This window comes from Antechinus flavipes, chromosome 4, assembly GCF_016432865.1.
Source record: "Antechinus flavipes isolate AdamAnt ecotype Samford, QLD, Australia chromosome 4, AdamAnt_v2, whole genome shotgun sequence".
Taxonomy (NCBI): Eukaryota; Metazoa; Chordata; class Mammalia; order Dasyuromorphia; family Dasyuridae; genus Antechinus; species Antechinus flavipes.
In genome coordinates this window covers 483,330,596-483,351,197 of record NC_067401.1, presented here as the reverse complement: position 1 = coordinate 483,351,197, position 20,602 = coordinate 483,330,596, and the positions used below count along the sequence as shown (strand labels likewise).

General features: G+C 35.3%; 1 protein-coding gene across 1 annotated transcript in view; it reads right to left on the bottom strand.

Annotated features, from left to right (window-relative positions):
* HFM1 (helicase for meiosis 1) overlaps nt 1-20,602 on the bottom strand; it is a 103,637-nt gene that overhangs the window by 71,960 nt on the left and 11,075 nt on the right. Inside the window, exons 3-9 of the mRNA XM_051996874.1 lie at nt 19,171-19,316; nt 14,741-14,918; nt 14,542-14,638; nt 14,262-14,448; nt 10,283-10,531; nt 4,485-4,667; nt 4,184-4,231 (exon numbers count right to left, since the gene is read on the bottom strand). Coding sequence (XP_051852834.1) covers nt 4,184-4,231; nt 4,485-4,667; nt 10,283-10,531; nt 14,262-14,448; nt 14,542-14,638; nt 14,741-14,918; nt 19,171-19,316 — 1,088 coding nt within the window. The remainder of the gene's footprint in view (nt 1-4,183; nt 4,232-4,484; nt 4,668-10,282; nt 10,532-14,261; nt 14,449-14,541; nt 14,639-14,740; nt 14,919-19,170; nt 19,317-20,602) is intronic.

The window sequence follows — 20,602 nt, the reverse complement described above, 5'->3', positions numbered from 1 at the left end:
GTCACATCACACTGTTGATTTATCCTGAGTTTTCAGTCCACTCAGACTCCCAGTCTTTTTCAGACAAACTGCCACTTAACCATGCTTTAAACAACTCATGCTTGTGAAGTTGATTTAAAAAAAAAAGTCTATTCCAAGACAATCCCAATAAACTTTGGATGAAAAATGCCATCTGCATCCAGAAAGAGAGACTACAGAGACTGAATGTAAATCAACATGCTATGTTCAGTTTTTTCTTTTCTCTCGTGTTTTTTTCCTTTTGTTCTGATTTTTCTCTTCCAACATAATTCATAAGGAAATAGGTTTTAAAATGTTGTTTTTACATGTAAGTAGAGAAAATAAATGTACAAATTAATAAACTAAGTCCAAGACTTACAACACATTTATCCCTATATTTTAAAGCATGATCCAAAAATCCAAATAATGTCCTCAGATACCATTTTCCTAACTGACTATTCACTTCCTGTATTTGTTTTTCTCTTTACTTTCATTTGGCAGCAGTATTAGTTATTATTTGTTCCTTTTTCCTGTGGACCATACTGGATAGCCTTTTTCCTATCGGTATCTATGCAGTCACATTATCATTATATGGAGTACAAAAAGCCTAAAAGAATTAAACTCCCCTTATTCAAAAATTCAGTTCAAAATATTCTGGAGTCCTTTCTCTTTATCATATTTTGCAACCTTTTGAACTATTATTCCAGGTTAGGATTCCCTTCTGCCTCTTGATTTTTTTTTTTTAATTTTCTTTTGGAAGTACATTTTCCATACTTAATTTTTGCTACCTTAACCTTAACCTTAAAAGTAGAGATGCAGGCCTCTACACCTTTCTCCTTTTCCTCTGAAAAGGAAAAAACTTGGTGTTTTATAACCTGTCACTGACTGAAAAACACACATGGCACATTCTCAATTCAATTTCCCCCAAAACATTTCATTATACAATTCCCATGCCTCCACATTTGCTAGAAGCAATATCTTCAGTCCTTGTCTATTCTTTTTAGTAACTCATAACTAACTATTCTTGCAAATTACCTTTCAGACAAACTACTACTGCTGCAAGCCTTCTCTGGACCACCCTGGCAGGCACAAGTCCCCTCTTTGCCCCCCGCCCTAATCTATGACTTATAACTTTAATGAGAGACAGAACTGGCGATGCTCTCTGTTCTTTCACCATGCATAAGTTTACTCTATTCTGTGATGGATTTGAGATCTCATCTTTACCCAGTACCTTTACCCTAGGTTGGAGTGCTCTATGTAGTTTACTCCTTGCCAGATCCCATACCCATGGTTCTAAAGGCCTTCCTGTTTGTCTTCTTGTATTGATTTAGCCAGGAAAAATGTGATTTTTTTCCTTGGATTTCCTGGCTTTGATTTGGTCTGGTTCATTTTGTAGATTTATTTGGAGGATTTGGAAAGGGGAGAATAGCTTTTTTACTTCACACCATTCTGCCATCTTGGCTCCACTTCCTTTCTATACTCTTATTTATTGATCTCATTAGCACCTTTGAGTTCAATTATTATCACTCTACAGATGACTACCGTAGCTATATATCCATCCCTAATCATTCTCCTAATCTCTAGTCCCATATTTTCAATTTCATATTGGGTTTTTAGAACTGGATTTTCTACAGACAATTCAAATCCACTATGTCCAAAATGGAACTCGTCATCTTTCTCTAAAAATCTACCCTTCTTTTGGGCTCGCCAGTTTCTATAAGGGTACCACTATCCTTTGAGTCATCTAAATCCAGAACAATAGTGTCATCCTTGACTTCCCCACTCTCATTTGTCCTATACATCTACTCAATTGAGAAACCTTGCCATTTCTATTTCAGCATTACCTGATGGGTCATGTCTCTCATCCCCATTCAGCAAATTCCTGTGCCTCCCTATTTATCTTAGGATCAAATACTAATTCCTGTTTGGCACTGAAAGCTTACTCCTCACAGCCTGATCACATAACATCTCTCCAGTCTTTTCACCCATTGCTCCTCTCATGTACTCTCCAGGCAATTTATACCAACCTATCCACTGTTCCTCCCACAGAACACTCACACCTCTCTGCCTTTACGCTGGCTATATTCCATGCATGGAACTGTTGCCCTTCTCAACTGTGCCAACTGTTGTCCTTCAAGACACAGTTCAAATCTTTCCTTCTGAGGGAGACTTTTCTGATCCCTTAAGCTACTATATTACCTGTCCTCCCAAGATTATTCTATGCTTTGTAAAAGGTGCATCCACATATACAGAGGTGAGATGCATTTTACCTTCCCGTTGGAATTTACATGTATAGAATACACACATATATGTGCATGTATACACACACATATACATCTCCAACTATATGTAATATGTTTACAAGTGCATTAATTAGTGAACATGCTCATTGTTGTAATCTTTACAAATGTTAACTCATTAGAGTTGATAGAGACAATAATTATCTAATTTAGCACGGTTCAGTATCCTTGATCTAATCTTACAAGATGCTTTGGGCCAGAACCTGAAACAAGGTACTAAGTAGAACTAATTGATACAATTGCTTGTGTTTACACCTTTATTCATTGGAATTCACAAGTATGGGAGATTCACAAAGTAAACTTTGTAACTTTGTGAATTCACACTTCCCTTGAAGCTCTTTGGGCCAGAGAGCACTCTGGGAGAAAATCCGCTATCTGATATATAAGAAGAAAGCAGAGGCCCAATTAGAGAGAGATTCATTCCATTTTCCACTTGGCTGGCTGGTGGCAGAAGAGAATTCAGCTAAATTACATGAAGAGTGGAGCTGAATTTAGATTGAGAGGGGAGCGTTAAGTGAGTTCAGCCAGAAGCCCTCTCTGAGTGAGGAGTTTTACTTCGGAACATTGACTGGGATCGGAGAGGAGCACTCTGGGAGATTGAGAGCCAGAAGCCTCTCTCAGAGGCAAGACAGATTCAACTTGGAGCTGAATTGGAGGCTGAAGAAAGCAGAGGCAGAAGCAAAGGACAAAGCTGCAAGAGCTCTTAGAACCAAGCAGAGAGAGAGGCCTCTAAGCGAACCGGCCTATACTGGAGGCAGTAAAAGATCTGAGCTTTTATCACCTGGCTGCATTTTGAGGTGATTATTACTTTCAGCTGCAACTAAGACTGCCTCCAGAAAACCTCCCCTGAGATACCTGCTTTCTCCCAGAGAGAACTATTATTTTAATTCTTTTTTTTTAATTTTATAATAACTTTTTATTGACAGAACCCATGCCAGGGTAATTTTTTTTACAGCATTATCCCTTGCACTCACTTCTGTTGCGATTTTTCCCCTCCCTCCCTCACCCCCTCCCCTAGATGGCAAGCAGTCCTATATATGTTAAATATGTCGCAGTATATCCTAGATACAATATATGTGTGCAGAAGCAAACATTTCTCTTGTTGCACAGGAAGAATTGGATTCAGAAGGTAAAAATAACCCAGGAAGAAAAACAAAAATGCAAATAGTTTACATTCATTTCCCAGTGTTCTTTCTTTGGATGTAGCTGCTTCTGTCCATCATTTATCAATTGAAACGGAGTTAGGTCTCTTTGTCAAAGAAATCCACTTCCATCAGAATACATCCTCATACAGTATCGTGGTTGAAATGTATAATGATCTCCTGCTTCTGCTTATTTCACTTAGCATCAGGAGAACTATTATTTTAAAATCACCACAGCTCATTAAACTGCTCATGACAACAGTTATACCTTGAGGGCAGAAATTCTTTTCCTTTAACTCCCTATGACCTAGTACAGTGCCTAGCACATAGGAAATGTTTAATCAATGCTTGCTGATTGACTAACTGTGTGAAGACGGCCTTGGGCCCTAGAAGGCAGGACCAGCTGGCAAGTTCTCCCATGCTGTAAAGGCAGCAATATGATCCTGGCAATAAGCCATATCTGGTTTTTGAAGACCAATACTTAAATACAAAGAGGTTCCCCCCTAAAGGGGGAAAGGAGGGGTAGACTTGGCATTGAATTCTGACCAAAGAATCACGAACCCTGATTAAAAAAAAATGCCTCCCTCATCCATATAGTAAGAAATGTTGTAGGTCTGGGACCTATTACCTCATAGTTATTTAAAGGTTTAAGGAAACAAGTACTCCAGGACACAAGTTAAATAAAATGTTAAAAATTATAATTCCATAAATTTTAATTGTTTTTTTTCCTTTTACAAAGGATACGGATTTCTGTAACAGACTTCAAGTAATCAAAATCTTTTTCTGCTGACCCTAAAATAGAACAAAATCTCTAAACATTTATATGTGCAGAAGTGAATTTTTCTATATAAAAAAGTGAATTTTTACATCCATGTATCATAGAGTCTTTCAAGTGGTTAATTTAATTATACTACTCAGATGAAATAACATAGAAAAATATAGAAAAATGTGCCACTAAAGTAGTAACTTATCAGAACTACTAAATTTATCTGTACTTCTCTAATTAAACTTTTTCAAAACAATTACAAAATCATTTTAAAATTACCTTGAATACCAAAAGCCTCTGAAGTATTTGTTGAATTTTGTGCTTCAAAAATGCCTTCTCCAAGATCAGAAGCAAAAAGAGCTTCCTTTGTAGTAAAGAGATTAACATCTGGATATGGTGTCTTCTGCTTACTAAAACAATTTTTCCATAAGTCCTCTTCGTTCATCTTAGTTTTAAGATTTTCTATTGGGCCAAGAGGAAAATCCAAAGCAGGACCACTATTGCAATCTACATTTCTCCATGAATTGGATGACTTAAATAATCTAAAGAAAAACAAAAGATAGTCTCATGTGTATATATACATATATAATTTGCATTAGAAACTATATAAATTGAAAGTTATTCAACTAAGTAAGTTAATCTTTTTTCAAACATAACTGGGAAATTCTACATTGTGTATCATGTCCCCTTCAAAGACACTCACTTCAATTCAGTAAAATTATTTGCAAATTACAACAGATAAAGAATTATAAATTGTTATGGGCCAGAACTTGAAACAAGGTGCTAAGTAAGTGGAATTGAGGAGACAGTGGTTAAATCTAGTTTAGCATTGATTTAATCCTACAACAATAATGGTTTCCTAGTGATATAATGATTGGTGTATACTCAGTGTGGAGCATATAAAGAGAGCTGTCAGGGCCAAAAAGGATAAGCGCACTAGAAACTCTCAGAGGCTGAGGCAAATTCATTCCATCATCTATCTTTGTTGTGGCTGGAGACTGAAGCACAAACCTTTGGATTCAGAGACATTCAGAGGAAACTAGAGGCAGAAGCTGGCAGAGGCAAAGGACCAGCAGCAGGAGCTCTCAGAACTAAGGAGAAAGATAGGCCTCTAAGAAAGCTAACCAGGCCCCAGGAAAAGGGACAAGAATTTGAAGAACACAATAAAGGATTTGGACTTTAACACCCTGCTGTATTTGGGGTGATTAATGAACTGAAAGGAAGGCTGCCCTCCAGAAGACCCCCAAGAAACCTGCTCCCAGAGAAGATTACATTTTAGAGAAGAATATTATAAGAAATATTCATGATATAGATTTTTTTTAGTTACATAATTTAACTTAACTAAAAATTTCAAATAAGTTACAAGGATGACCAATGAATGAAGTTACTATTCTTGTCACTGCATGAAAAATGTTTATGTCAACAAGTGCCTCTTACTACTCTGGGGCCATCTCAAAATTAATGCAACATTTCTTGGCCAACCAAATTAGGATGATACAATTTGAAAAACCTAATAAAATTGGAATGTTCCAAAGACAATAATGAGAATAAGAATAGCAATGATAATCATAACAGACATGCATAATGCAATATGGACATGGAGACAATTAGGTGGTGCAATGGATAGAAAGTGCTGGCTTGGGGTTCAAATCCAACCCCAAACTCTTTTAAGATGACTATCCCAGGGCAAATCCTTTACCCTGTCTGCTTTAGTTTCCTCATCTATAAAATGGAGATAACAGCAACAACCTCCCAGGGTAGATGTGAGTTGAAACAAAATCACTGTAAAGCACTTTACAAATTTTAAAGCATTATATCAGCACTAGGTGTTATTATTGTTATTATATACATGATATAAAGGTCACAAAGTGTTTTACATGCAAGTAGCTCAATGGATCCTTATCACAATCCTAGCAGATGGGAATCTCCATTCAACAGATGAAGAAACATGGTCAGGAATACCAAGCAATTTGCCTCTGATTACAATGCTAAGTATCAGCCTCTATCTTTTATTCTGTGTTGTCTCTCATTTCTGGAATGAGAAGTTCCTTTCCTATGGCTATAGTGGCCAGGAAATTATCTTTTTCTTTTTTTTGCTATTTGTTATTTTCATATTCAAAGATCAAAGCTTCTTAAATGTGGGTGGTGACCCCATATGAGGTTGCATAAATGAATAAGGCGGCTCAAAAAATTTGGCAACAGTAAAAAGTATCAAATATTTTGCCCAGATTTAATTCTTTGTAAAAATAAACATGCACACCCATCTCATTAGTATGCAAATTTGCTTTCATGTTTAATAAATGGTTAATTATTTGCATACCAAAGAATTTTTTAAAATAAAATTTCTTTATGATTTATTATCAGTAAATGTTAGATTTATATAACTACTTTATATACCTATATACTTGTGGTCACATAAAAATTTCTCAGGCAAAAAGTATTCATAAATGGAAAAAGTTTAAGAAGCTCTGCAATAGATCACAGAGAAATCCTTCAAAGTGCTATGTTAACAAGACAATGAATCAGTAAATATGCCCATAAAGTTGATCATAACAACACCTACCCACTTTATAAAATTGTGAAAAGAATAACACAAACATGAAGCTGACTATATACATGAATATGTATATATGTATGTATATAACATACATTCCTGGCTGTCTAAACTATCATCTAAAAAAAAAATCAAGTTGATCTGTGGAGACATAGCCCCAAGAGTGATATTTTCCAGTGGTATTTCTTTATGGTTAGAAAATCTAAAAGTTTATCATAAGAGTCTGAAATTAATATAAAATCCTGTTTAAAATATTGGTGTTGGATAAGGATAATGCCAATTCCATGGGTTTTCCATGTTTGCCAAGTTCAATATACCTCAAAAATGTAAAAGCAAAGTAAATGTTGGAACTGGGAATTCTGTGGTTGTTAAGATATGAAAAAAAATTTGTTTTAGGCTTTGAACAATTCTTTTAGCCACATTAAAACAACCACAGGTCAACTCTTTAGGTGAACTTAAATTCTTCTAAAACATTTATCAATTTCATGTAAGATGTTTTCTGTAAAGTCCAGAAAAAGAAGGATTTCCTCATTAACAATAAGGCTCTTTAAATATTTCTATTTGTGTATGATTTACTAATTGCATTCTTAACTGTAAATTTCACAGAAATTCAAAATAGATGGCTGTAATCAATCACATCTAAAAGCCAAAATGGATAAAAACCATAGTACTAAGACTGTAATGTGCAATTAGATGGATATCCTGTCAAATTAAATCATTCATGTTTTAAAACTGTTGCAAAGAAACAAACCTCCTTTGTCAAAAAGGAGATCAATCTGAATTGCATTTGAAAATTATCAACGACTTTCCTAAAGTTTTCACTAATACAAAAACTAATCTTAACATCAATATCTTCTGATAGTGCCCCAAGTGGAAACTTAAGGAGTTATTGGGGAACAGTAATGACCAAAAAAACCCAGTAGTGCTTAGGTGAGGATAGCTCAGGTCCAGCGGGTCTGAGCTCCCTGTCATACAGAGATGTCACAGGGGACCCTCGGGATCCAGCACTCTCCACCTCAAAGATTCAAGGGAGTCTAATCTCAAGAGGTACAATGCAGAAAATTCAGGAGAGAGCAAGGAGGCTCAAACATCTCACCAACAAATATAGCAAGAGGCAGACCTTGGTCCTAAAACAAAGGCCAACTTGGGAATTAAAGCCAGGGAAAGGAGTGAATCAAAGAAAAGGCTGACAAATATCAAAAAATCATTATAGATAACAGAGATCTTTCTAAAGAAGTAATTCTATAACAACTGTAAGCTGACTCAGAAAAAAATGGATTCTTCCATGAAAACTACATAGATCCATAAAGAAATTAAACAAGACATTAGAAAATGAAATAAAAGCTCTTGAGGAAAGAACTGGAAGGAGAATTAGCAGCTTAGAGAAAAAGTAGATAGGAAGACCTGAATTCAAATTCTGCCAGGATGCAATGGAAGCTTTGGCAAGTCATTAAATTTTTACCTCAGTTCTTTTCTTATCAAGTATAGATATAATGGCATCTGCCTCATAGTGTTACTTAAAAGGTAAAATAAAATATGTAAAAAAATTTTCAAATCTTATAACACTACAAAAATGCTATCTAAAAACATTGAAAAGGATTGCATGGTGGTACAACACTGGTATTTCCATCAAATAAACTCATTTTTTTTCTGAAATAAAGGAGGATTGAACATACAGAGTTTGATAGAGAAACACATTAAAACTAATGGAAAAACTAGCAAAAAGTAGCATGGTTAAGAGAAGATAGTAACTGAGAAGGAATAGCTAAAAGGAAAACAAATTTCCTAATTTTGAAGGGGATATTAAAAGGGAAAAAATAAATCAAAGCAAAGAAGTGGAATCTAAAAGGGGCACTCATCAATTAGAGACTAGATAAACAAGCTGGGACATATGATATAATGAAATATTGTCATGTAAGAAAAGAAAAATGGCAATTTCAGAGAATTTTAAATAGTATGAACTGCTACAGAGTAAAATTTAAAATGCCAAAACAATTTATACAAAAACAACAATGATGTAAATAAAAAAATTTTAAAAGACTTAAGAACTCTCATCAATGCAATCATAGGCCATGTATCCAGAGTCCTATGATGAGGCATGCTGCCTACTCCGCCAAGCATGATGATAGACCCAAGGGGCAGAAAGAGACACTTTTTGGATATGACCATAATCTAGATTCAATTTGTTTGATTATGTTTATTTTTTTTTCTTATTCCTACTTTTTTAATTGGGGGTGAAAGGCAGAAGTATTGTAGAAAGAGAGATGCCAAAAAAGGGAGAGAGAGCCACTGAAACTTTTTTAAGGGGAAAGAAGGAAATTCAGAAGGAATGTGCAAAACAGGCTTGAAAGTCATATGTAATTTTTTTTTAAAGCAAGCACTGAGAAATGAGATTTACAGTTTCATATACAATCCTGTTTTGTTCTGCTGTGTAAATGGAAATGCTCTTTTTTTGATACTTTAAGTTCAGCATTTTAAAACCTAATTTTAAAAAATTAAGTGATGATGATCTTACAGGCCTCTTTTATTAGAAACTTCCTTCTAGCTTTAAACCTATTTTTAGTGGTAGAAAGTCAATCATGCCAATGAAATCACAGATCTACCAAAATTAAAACAGTTAAACAAGGCTGACCTTCCTATTTCTAGAGTTACAGTTCATTGGGTATTATCTGAATGAGATGGTTAAAATGTACTGGCATCATGGCAGTGCAAACATAAGCCCTACTAGAGAAGTCCTTTGGAAAGAGAAATTGATAAATACACAGACAGTGGCATTTTTCTTAAATAACAGTGAAGGATGATTTGGGAAACCTCATTTTGGGTACTAATTCTACCAATAACTTTCTATATTGACTAGTGGAAATCCTCTTGTCTCTCTGGGTCTTAGAGGTATCATCTGTAAAATGAAAGGGATTCTGATTCTCAAGAGTTTTATATATCTCTAGGTTTATGACCTTGGATTTCTTCATATACTCACAATCAAAATCCCAGAAAGTCAAAGTACAGTTCTACCCATTATAATTTTCATTTACCACTGAAAACATTTTTATTATTGCAAATTAGAAAAATATTAAAAGCTGTTTTGATTGTCCTAGTTAATGATTTTGGTATTCTCTAGCTATGTTAGGAAGAGAGACAATAAATTATCCTATTACCCAAGACATTATTTGGTCTTCAAATGAGCAATACCCATGATGAATCAAATAGATTCTTGACTATGCCGTAACAATATTGGAAAAGCAGGTAAAAGAATTATGATTCTAGTAAAATTAAACTTGATACTTCGCTAAAGTAACACACACCTGGGCAACTGTGTGGTACGGTGGATAGAACACCGGCCCTGAGGTCAGGAGGACCTGAGTTCAAAGTCACCCTCAGCCACGTAACACTTACTAGCTGTGTGAGCTGGGAAAGTCACTTAATCCCTAAAAAATAAAATAAAATAACACATACCTTTTTCGGAATACTGAAGGAATAATTTCATTTTTATTCTTTTCTGAAGTGTCAAGGAATGTTCTATCACCTGAAACAATGGTTTCACTTGGCTCTACAGCCCTGATGTGATTTCGGTTCTGAGCTATAGAACCATAAGTCAACTTGGCAGGCCCAGCTAGTAAATTGTCCATATCTGTCATTCCTAGGTTTGGCTTCATTTCTTTGCTTTTGTTGGAGTAAAAGTCAAACTCTAATTCATGTGTTGGTGACATGAAATTTGTAGTTTCATTAGAAGTGTTCAAATGTGAGGTAAACAATTCCTTATTCTTTGTTTGCTCTGTAAAAAAGAAAAATGTTATTACTAATTATACTGTTTTCTCCAGAAAACCTTTTTTAAATTAAATTAAAGGAGAATGTTAATGAGAAAAATTCTCAAATAGATCATTATACAGGAGGAATAAAACAAGAAGTATCAGAAAAATAAAAGGCTCATGTTTGTGGTGATTATTTTATTGTGATTATCATATTTTAATGAGAATGACATTAAAAATAATACTACTTCTGTCATCCTTTTGGCTACTATAATTGTCCCAACTTTCAATGAGAAGACTGGAAGCAATGAGGGGAAGGGGTTTAAGTGTCTCAGGGTGACACACCTAATAAGTGCCTAAAGCAGCATTTGAACTCAAATCCTGATTCCAAGATAGGTTCTCTATCGCTGCCCCCCAACCCCCAATATAGTCTTTTCAAACTATACTATATAATAAAGATCACATCTCCACAATCATGGAGATTTTAATGGTATGATTTAATGGTATGCCTAGTATATATGATATACTGGGCTTGGAGTCAAACAGAGTTCAAATTTGGCCTCAAACATTAGCTATGGCTAATCACAGGTCACTTAATCCTGTTTGCCTCAGTTTCATCATCTATAAAATGAGCTGAAGAAGGAAATGGCAAACCACTCCAGTATCTTTGCCAAGAAAACCCTAAAAGGGGTCACAAAGAGTCAGTTATGACTGAAAAGTGACTTAAAAACAAAATGGAATGTGCAACACTTACTATTGACTACTAAAAAAAAAACCACTATTCATCTGTCAAAATTAAATAAAATTCTCTAAAAAATAAAATCAGAATAATCTTGTTCAGGGATCATTATTCAATGGAGATGTATACTAAAGGTTTTTGCCAATTTCACAAAAGAGAACCAGCACAAAGTCCCAATGAAAGGAGAAACTCTCTAAAGATGGGGAGGGTCTCCAAATGTTCTTATTTGTAATGATGCTGATTACATCAAGGTCCATCATACTGTAGAATGTTCTAAATTAGATCTACAACCACAAAAAAGTTTGCCTTAATTACTCAGGAAAAACCAAGTGGACAAATATATACTATCCAGGTTAAAATCTGTAATTGGATAAACAACCTATTGAATTATATCCCATCCATTTTTATATGTGAATATATTTGTAAATATGTATGTATATAGGTTTCTATGTGTATCTATATTTTGCACTTGCTATTTTGCACTTAATTTTATTGTGCTTTGCAGATCCTGCATTTTTTACAAACTGAAGGTCTGTGTAAACTCTGCACCAAGCAAATTTATTAGTGCAATTTTTCCAACAGCATGTGATCACATCTCTACGTCACATTTTGTTAACTCTCTCAATATTTCAAATGTTGGGTTTATTAGTATGTTATAGTATTCTGCTATTACTGATCTTTGATATTATTGTTATAATTATTTTGGGGTGCCACAAACCACATCTAAATGAGGTAGCAAACTAAATCGATAAATGTTCTGATTGCTCCACCAACCTGCCTTTCTAGTCTCTCTCCCTCTTTTGGGGCCCCCCATTCCTTGAGACACAACAATGTGGAAATTAGAGCAATTAATAACCCTATAATGGCCTCTAAGTGTTCAAATGAAAAGAAGAGTCACTTGACACGACCAACTTCATTGCTGTCTTATTTTAAAAACTACTATAGCCGCCCCATCCTTCAGCAAACATCGTCTTGATCAGGCAACAGCATCAATATCAAAGCAAGACCTTCCAAAAGCAAAAAGATTATTCACTAAAGTCTCAGATAATGGTTAGCATTTTTCAGCAATTAAATATTTTTAACGAAGATGTACATTTTTTAAACATAATACTATTACATACTTAATAGACTACAATATAGTACACAACTTTTATATGCAAAAAGTCCTAAATAAAACACTAGCTAAAGAATTCCAACCATCTATTACAAAGATAATACATTATGATCAAGAAGGATTTACACCAGGAATAGAGCTATGTTTAACATAAGAAAAACTATTAACTTAATTGATTATATCAATAATAAAAGCTTTTTAATCTTATGATTATATCAATAGATTCAGAAAAGACTTTGATAGCTCATTTTTATTTAAAAAAACTTGAAAATATAGGCATAAGTGGATTGTTCCTTAACTTGATAAGTATTTACCTTAAACCAATAGCAAGCATTATTTGTAATGGGGAAAAGTTACAAGCTTTTCCAGTAAAATCAGGTAGCCCACTGTCACCAGTTTTTAAAATGGATATTATTCTTCTACCTAAGACAAGGTCAGATTCCTTGAAAAACACCATAAGTCTAAATGATGTAAATTATTTCTATAAGAAAACCATATTCACATTTTAATAGGAGGTTATATTCCTGATGGAGATCAGGTACCTGATTCTCAGAATTTAACAGAATGAACACAAACACAAAATATAATTAATTGATCAATTATATGTTACACACCTATACAATTAGTGCAAAATCCTCCAAAATGTATCTATGAATGATATCACATAACATTTTATTTAAACTTTAATGTCAAAATATTTATCTTAAAATTAGGAATACATATATGAAACGATCCAAAGATCAAGAGAATAAGAACTGCATATATACTGACTATAACATATATTATCTATGAATAACACATACGTGTGAAAGCATATAAACATATATGTCTATATACATACACATATTAATGCAACAAAGCTACAGTAACTGAATAGTGAACTGGAAAGGGACATACATAAATGCTTGTTTTATTTATTTTTAAATTTAATTTTGTCCTATATTATGGGTGTTCACTATACCAAATCAGAAAGCAAAAGGGTAACTTCTCAGTCATGGAATTCTTCATGAAGATTTTGAAAAGAATATCTGAATAAACTATGGAAGAAAACAAGCGTGGCTGTGGCAATTAAAAAAAAGATCCCCCCTCATCTACTGCTGTGTGTTTTGCCCACTTTCTCATTTAAGACTGGACCTCTTGGGTTTCCCCACCATACTGTTCTCCACAACTTACTGTAATTCTTATTTATTCACCTGTAAGATAAAAGGTTAGACTAAGATGATCTCTAATTTCCTTTTAACAATTATGTTTTATAACACTAAGAATCACTATAAACTTCTATGTACCAAGTATAAACATTTGAGATCAAATTATTCATCTTTCTTTGGGGTTTGAAGCTAGGACCAATTTCCTCAAAACTGGCTAAGTATAGTATGTTCATGTGTATGCTGCCTGCCGTAAGTGCAAATAATAAAAAAGATCTAACTGCCAGAGGGTTATAAGTGAAAATCACTCTATCTGATAACTGTAAATTGAAGATTGTCTGCTCTGTAATGTGAGAGACATGTATGGAATAGCTGTGTTCCTTAAAAAAGCAGCATTAAAGCAAATTTCTACAAATTAAGTTTCATTTTCCACTGAATTTCATTATCAAATTAAAGGTTTGCTTCACTTGAAAAAAAAAAAAACCGTCTCCAACACAAAGATAAAATCACACATAATATACTGAAACTTTTCAAAAGTACATTAAAAACATAAATCATATTTAAATTTCCAAAAAAAATGATAGTAAACAACTAAAAAATGTGAGTGCAAACTAGAGCCTGCCACTATAGCCCTATATTTTAACCAAAATATCCACAATATATTTGAATATGTTAGAATGAAATTCACTTTGCTAATATTAGTTGATTTCCTACTATTTACTGACAGGGGTCACAAATAAAGGCAGAAACACTCCTACCCTGAATGAGCTTATACTCTGAAAAGAAGTTGAGAGGAGGAGAGGAAGGTTCCTGCTTAGGCCTCTGGAAAGCCCATGTGCAGCCTAAAGAGGGAGACGCAGCTGAGCTGGACACCCTTCTTAAATGGGGACCATGATGCTGGCAATTGTCCTGAGTCTCCGGCGACCTCCAGTCTCTCAGCCCCAACTGCATTTCAGACATCTCAAACTGGATGTTTAGTGGACAACTTAATGTACCTGAAACTGAATCCATTACATTTCCCTCTAAACCCGGCCTTACCTCCTGCCTCATTACTGTGAGGGCAATGCCCTGCCAGGCCGCCAGGCTCACACATCCTGGACTCTTCTTCCCTCTCACGTCTAGCCCATCACCAAGCCTGCCAATTTCACTCACACAGAACCTTTGGCACAAGCTCCTCATCTCCTGGATCACTGCTGCCTCCAAGGTCTCGCCCCACTCCCAACCCTCCTCCACTCACCCACCACCATCAGGGATGCTCCTGAAGTCCAAGCCCACGAATGTCACCTTCTTACTCAAAAAATCTGAGGGCCCTCTATCACTCCCATGACGCATTACTACACCACTGTCGGGTCCTGAAAGCCCCACAGTTCCTACCACGGACTCTTCGATCTGGTGATGTTGCCTCCTGGATGTTCCTCAAACAAGACATTCCATTTTCTTCTGCTCCAGGCACTTTCTCCATCTAGGAATGCTGGCCCTCATCTCTACCTTCTGGCTTCCCTGGCTTCCTTTAAGTCCCAACTTAAACCCCAACTTCTACAAGAAGCTTTTTCCAGTTCTCTTAATGCTGCTGCCTTTTCTCTTTTAATTGTTTTCTATTTGTCCATTGTGTGGCTTGCTGGTACATATTTGCTTATCTTCTCCCTCATTAGATTGTAAAGTCCTTGAATGCAAGTATTTTTTGCCTCTTTTTGTATCTTCAGCTTGGTGCACAGTAGGTGTTTAATAAATATGTACTGACTGACTGACTGACTTGGAAAGTTGTTAATAGATACATTGGGCCAGAAGATTAGGCCAGTAGATGGGAATTGCATACCCTCCCCATCATGCAGCCTGAGAGGAGCACACCTGGATCTCACTTTCTAGAGAAAGAAGCCAGGGCAAGCCAGGTGGTTCAGTGGATAGAGCATCAGACCTGCAGTCAGCAAGATTCAAAACTGGCCTCAAACCCTTACTAGCCAGGAAAGTCACTTCTCCCTATTGGCCTCAGTTTCCTCATCTGTAAAATGAGCTGCAGAAGGAAATGACCAATCACTTCACTTCTCTTTGCCAAGAAAACTCCAAATGGGATTATTAAAAGTCATATATGACTAAAATAAATTAACAACAATAAACAACAGGAGAAAGAAGAGTGGGTCTTGGGTGCTGCCAGCCTCAGGTTACCTCTCTAGAAATCTCAAGGTGGAGAATTTAGAGACTAATGACACTAATAAAGTTTAACATCTGCAAGTTCTTTATATTTGCCATCTCACTGGATGTGCATAACACCCTGGGAGATGGTGCTATTCTGATCCCCCCCCTTTGCAGATGAGGAAACTGCGTGAGACAGGAAGAGCACATGCTGTGCCCAGAGTGACATAGCGAGTAAGTGTCCGAGCTGACATCTGAAGAGGGCTCTTCCTGATTCCAAGTGCAGTGCTCTGCCCACTGTGCCACACAGACAGAGACAGGACAATTCTAGAATCTAGTCAAGAGAAGAGGTCATTCCTAGGTAGGGCGAGCCTCCTGTGGAGAAGAGACAGACAGATGTATCTCTTTGGAGCTGAAAATACAGCTCGAGAATAAGTCATAATAGAGGGCAGCAAAAGACCTGGCCTTTGCCTTCTGAAATTATCACAGAGTTATTCATAGGATATACTTCTGAAGGGAAGAAAGCTGCCCCTTAAGCAACCTCAATTTTATTTTGCTTCCAGGGGAATCCAAGCCTCCAGGGAGGTAGGATGGATGACCATGTACCCGAGATCAGCAGCGGAATGTCTAACAGCCTCGTGATGAAAGAGTCCAAGCCCTCAGAGTAATGCAAGACTGGCTGTCAGTACGTGGAACTCCAGAGAAAATGGGCTTCACTGAGAGGCTGAAAGGTAACTTAGAGCAGCCACGGTTCTATTTCCTTTCCAAAAGAAGTCCAACTCCTACAGCTGTGCCATAAGTCTAGGGACTATACAGGACTAACAGGAAGGACTAGTAGGAAAGGGGAGTATTAATTGATTCAGAATTACTTTAAGTCCTTTATGTGTTTTGTGCGTTTTCCATGAGGTGAAATAAGGGTCACCCTATACCTGATATGTTGATATGTGTGTTATTACCTTGGGACTACAGAAAGAGCTAAGGATCCTTTTACAAGCTATATATTCTGAAATTTCCCAAAGATAAACAGGGTGAGACAGAGGATAAAAACAAGTCAAAAACTGAGTGATATTTGAGGATCTGAGGAACCCCCACGATTGAATCTGGTCTGTGTAAGCCCAGAAGCTGGGATACTGAACGTTACTGTACATTAAGAAAATATACATATTCACCTACATTAAATATACTCCCAATTCATTCATGAATATGTTCACATAAACAGGAGAATAATAAAATAAGTAAAAAAATAAAATAGAGTAGATTATTTTAAGTACTGAGAGAAATAATATGAGTGAGGCATTTCCCTGTCTTGGAGGAATTAAGAGATTTATCAGACTATCACTTGTCAATAAAAATTCCCCACATAACTGAGAATGTCATATAATCTATTTTATTTCTCTATTTTATTGAGTTACTAGTTGGTATATGTATACTATATCTTTGTACACAAAAGTGTAATAATTTAAATTTCTTCACAATCATATAATTTATATGTTATTATATACTTAAAAATTACTCAGAAGTTAAACCCATAAATCTTAGACACTCATGACAGAGTAAAATTTCATCTGACTTGAACTTTCATTAACCAACGACTAAGAAATAACAGGATCTTTTGCTGAAACTATAATGTAATAGATCCCTTTTAGGCTGCAGTAAATCCATCAGACTAAACATAAATTGAATCTTTTTTTGCTCACAAAGGCTCTTGCAGAGACATGTATTCTCATTGTACAGTATTGCAGAAATAAAAGTAAAAGGCACAGGAAATTGGACTAACTCTGGACTGGCACATTCTGGAATTTGTCTTTTAAAATAAGTCCCAGATATAGTTTTTATTTATTTGTGATTTATTTCTCCTGAAAATTGAAGACAGAAAAACCTAAACACACTCAATTCAGGATACCAACTCCCTGAATTCTGGCTAACAAAAAAGTTTTTATGCAGTTTCTTATCTTGTGATGATGCCTGCTGATGTCACTCATGTTAATCCTATATCTCCATAATGGAAAGCCTTGCTTCCTTGTTTAAATAAATAAATAAATCAGATTCTTAGATATGAGCTTATCCTTTAAATGTCCTTCACTTTGGGAGACTTTAGAAGCATCAATGGAAATAACATAAAAGTTGTGAAAATATAACTTCAACTTTTCACAAAATCATGAAATTTTAGAGATGGCAAGGACTTTAATCCAACCTCCCCCTTTTACAAATAAGGTAAGTGAGACCGTGTGAGAGTGTGAAAACATTTGTGCAAAATCATACAAGACAATGACCATAGTGAAAATCTACCTTGGGGCAGGCCTGTTCAGAGAGGTCTTTGGCAGGCCTGCTCAGAGAGCTCTTTAAGACATGTCTCTTCACAGATTACACCATTCTTTAAAGATACATCAATGAATCTATACCCAATTTATCCTGGATAAAGTTTGTTTGTACAGTTATTTGCATATTGTTTCCCCCTTTAGACCATCAGTATCTTGAGAGCTGGAACTCTTTCTGCTTTTTTGGTTTTCGTTTTTTGCACTTAACACAATAGCTGACATAGTTAAGTGCTTAAGAAATACCCTCTTAGTTACTGATTATATGGATATGAATCTCATGTCTAGAAGAGAAAGTCCTCAACTCAAAGTTTCACTTTACTTAGGACTTTTTCCAATAAGATCCCTAATATTATTTTTCTCTATTTAAAGCAAGTGGAATACACATGAACATACTACACTTACCTAGTTTTTAGTTTGGTATTAATCTCAGAGTAGAGAGAGCAACAATTTGATTTCAAATAGCCCTGATTGCTACAAGGAAATGTTTAATGAGAATAGGAGGAGGTTGGATTGGGTGAATTCTAACTGAAGGTCTCTTTCAGCTCTAATAGACTTTGATTCCATACCCTGAAGCACAATTTTACTCTTTAAATGATTATAGAGTTATATAATTTATGTATCTTTTTATGAAACTATTGATTTCATTAACGATTTATCTGAAGTTTAATTTTAATCTTTGGTCAAGAATATGTCCACCAATTTTAACATTTAACCTACAGGAAAATTTAATTCACTATAGCAATTCATTTTATAATGCAATTTCTAGGACCATACTGTGATGAAAATTGAGCACTCTTTGCAACCTCTTAGTATACATACTTGCCCCTAGGGGTAAATGAAATCGTACTAATGGCTAATGAAAGAATAAAGGTTTCCTTTGTGTGACAGTGTCTAAAGAATTGTTTTACAGTAGCAAAGCCTTAAAACCTAATGGGAAACGGTCTTTCAAGGATAATTTTTTAATTTAAAGAATATATGTCAAATATTATATTGCTATAGATATGTATAGACTATATAAATATGTATATTAAGTATAATTTTGATATTATGTTAAACATTATTTTACATTTTACTTTACCTTATACAAAGCAAGTTTTTTTTGAAATCTTTGCATAATAGAGATCTTTATTTTAATGGGAAACACTAGATATTTTAATAAAATTCATTTTTTCAAACATGATAGTTTTTCTTTGGTTTTATAGGTTTATTAAAATGAGTTTCTTTCTTTTTAAAGAAACATGTAAAAATTTACCTAATACTTTAAATCCTTCTAATTCTTCTTGTAATACTTGAGTATCTGGAATTTCAGAAATCAGTGGAGCAGGTGGAAGAAACCAATAGGACGGGCTTTTATCATCAGTATACCTAGAAACAATTCAAAAGAAATTATGAAATTTGTCATATAATTGTTGTAATAAAATATATTAATAATTCATAAAGTATATAACCAGAAGTAATATTTATTAAATGTAAATAGCTTATTATTCATCAGAATAACATTATGAAATAAACTTTTCCTCTTAAATCGATCTTTCCCTTTTCTAAACTTATCACTGCTGCATCTGGACAGTTTACTACATAATGTATTGTAATATAACATATGTGTGTTACATACCTACATATATATGTATGTGTCTATGCGCACAAGCCTTATTTCAGCACCATCCTTCCAGTCACTTGTTCAAAATATTGGAGTCATCTTCAGCTCTTCAACTTCCCTAAGCCCTGCTTATATCCAAACATATCCAAACAGCTGCTAATTCTTCCATTTCTACTTCTACATTATCTCCAATATTTATGTCATCTCTCTACACTCACATAGACACGATTTCAGGTCAAGCTCCTATCACCCCTCAAAAGGACTATAGCAACAGAGTCCTAATTAGTCAACCCTAGTCTCTTCCTTCTTCAATGTATACACTTTAATATCTGCCAAATGGCATGCCTGAATACATCATACTTCTGCTCCCTGGTGCCTTCACGATCCAACAAAATCTCTCTCTTGGATATTTAAAGTCCTCCTATCTGGTTCCAGCCCACTTCTCCTACTTAATAGTTTGGGAAGGTGGTCTTTACTAATGGGGTAAGCAAGAAGAATTGGTACACCCTTAAAATCTGGGGCCCACTCTCCCACAGTTATAAGTTTAGAGATCATATGAGGCAAAGGGGTTACTTGACTGGAGCTTCAAGAACAAATGGATGCAGATTCACCATGAACAAAGAGAATACTCTGAGCACTTCATGAATGAGGGAAAAGAGAATTAGATCTTCAATTAGAAGCTGGATGACAACCTGTCAATAATGTACAGATTGAATTAAATGTCCTCTAACATACCTTCCAATTCTAGGATTCAACATTCTCTGTGTCTTGTATTTGCACATCTTCTGAATCATTTAAAACAGTGAACACAGAGCACATAACTGGACCTACCATCTTCTTCCTCAAATCTACTCCCATGTCAATGATAGCCCCTGCTTCCCAGCTCAGATCAATCTCTCAGTGACTCCAATTCAGCTAGAATCCACAATCAGCAAGTTCTTTTTTCAGACATGAACGTTTCTCCTCTGCTCTCTCCCTCTGTTACACCTCAAACCAGGTTTTTATTAGCTCACACCTGGACTACTTTCTAACTGATCTGCCGCCTCCAGTC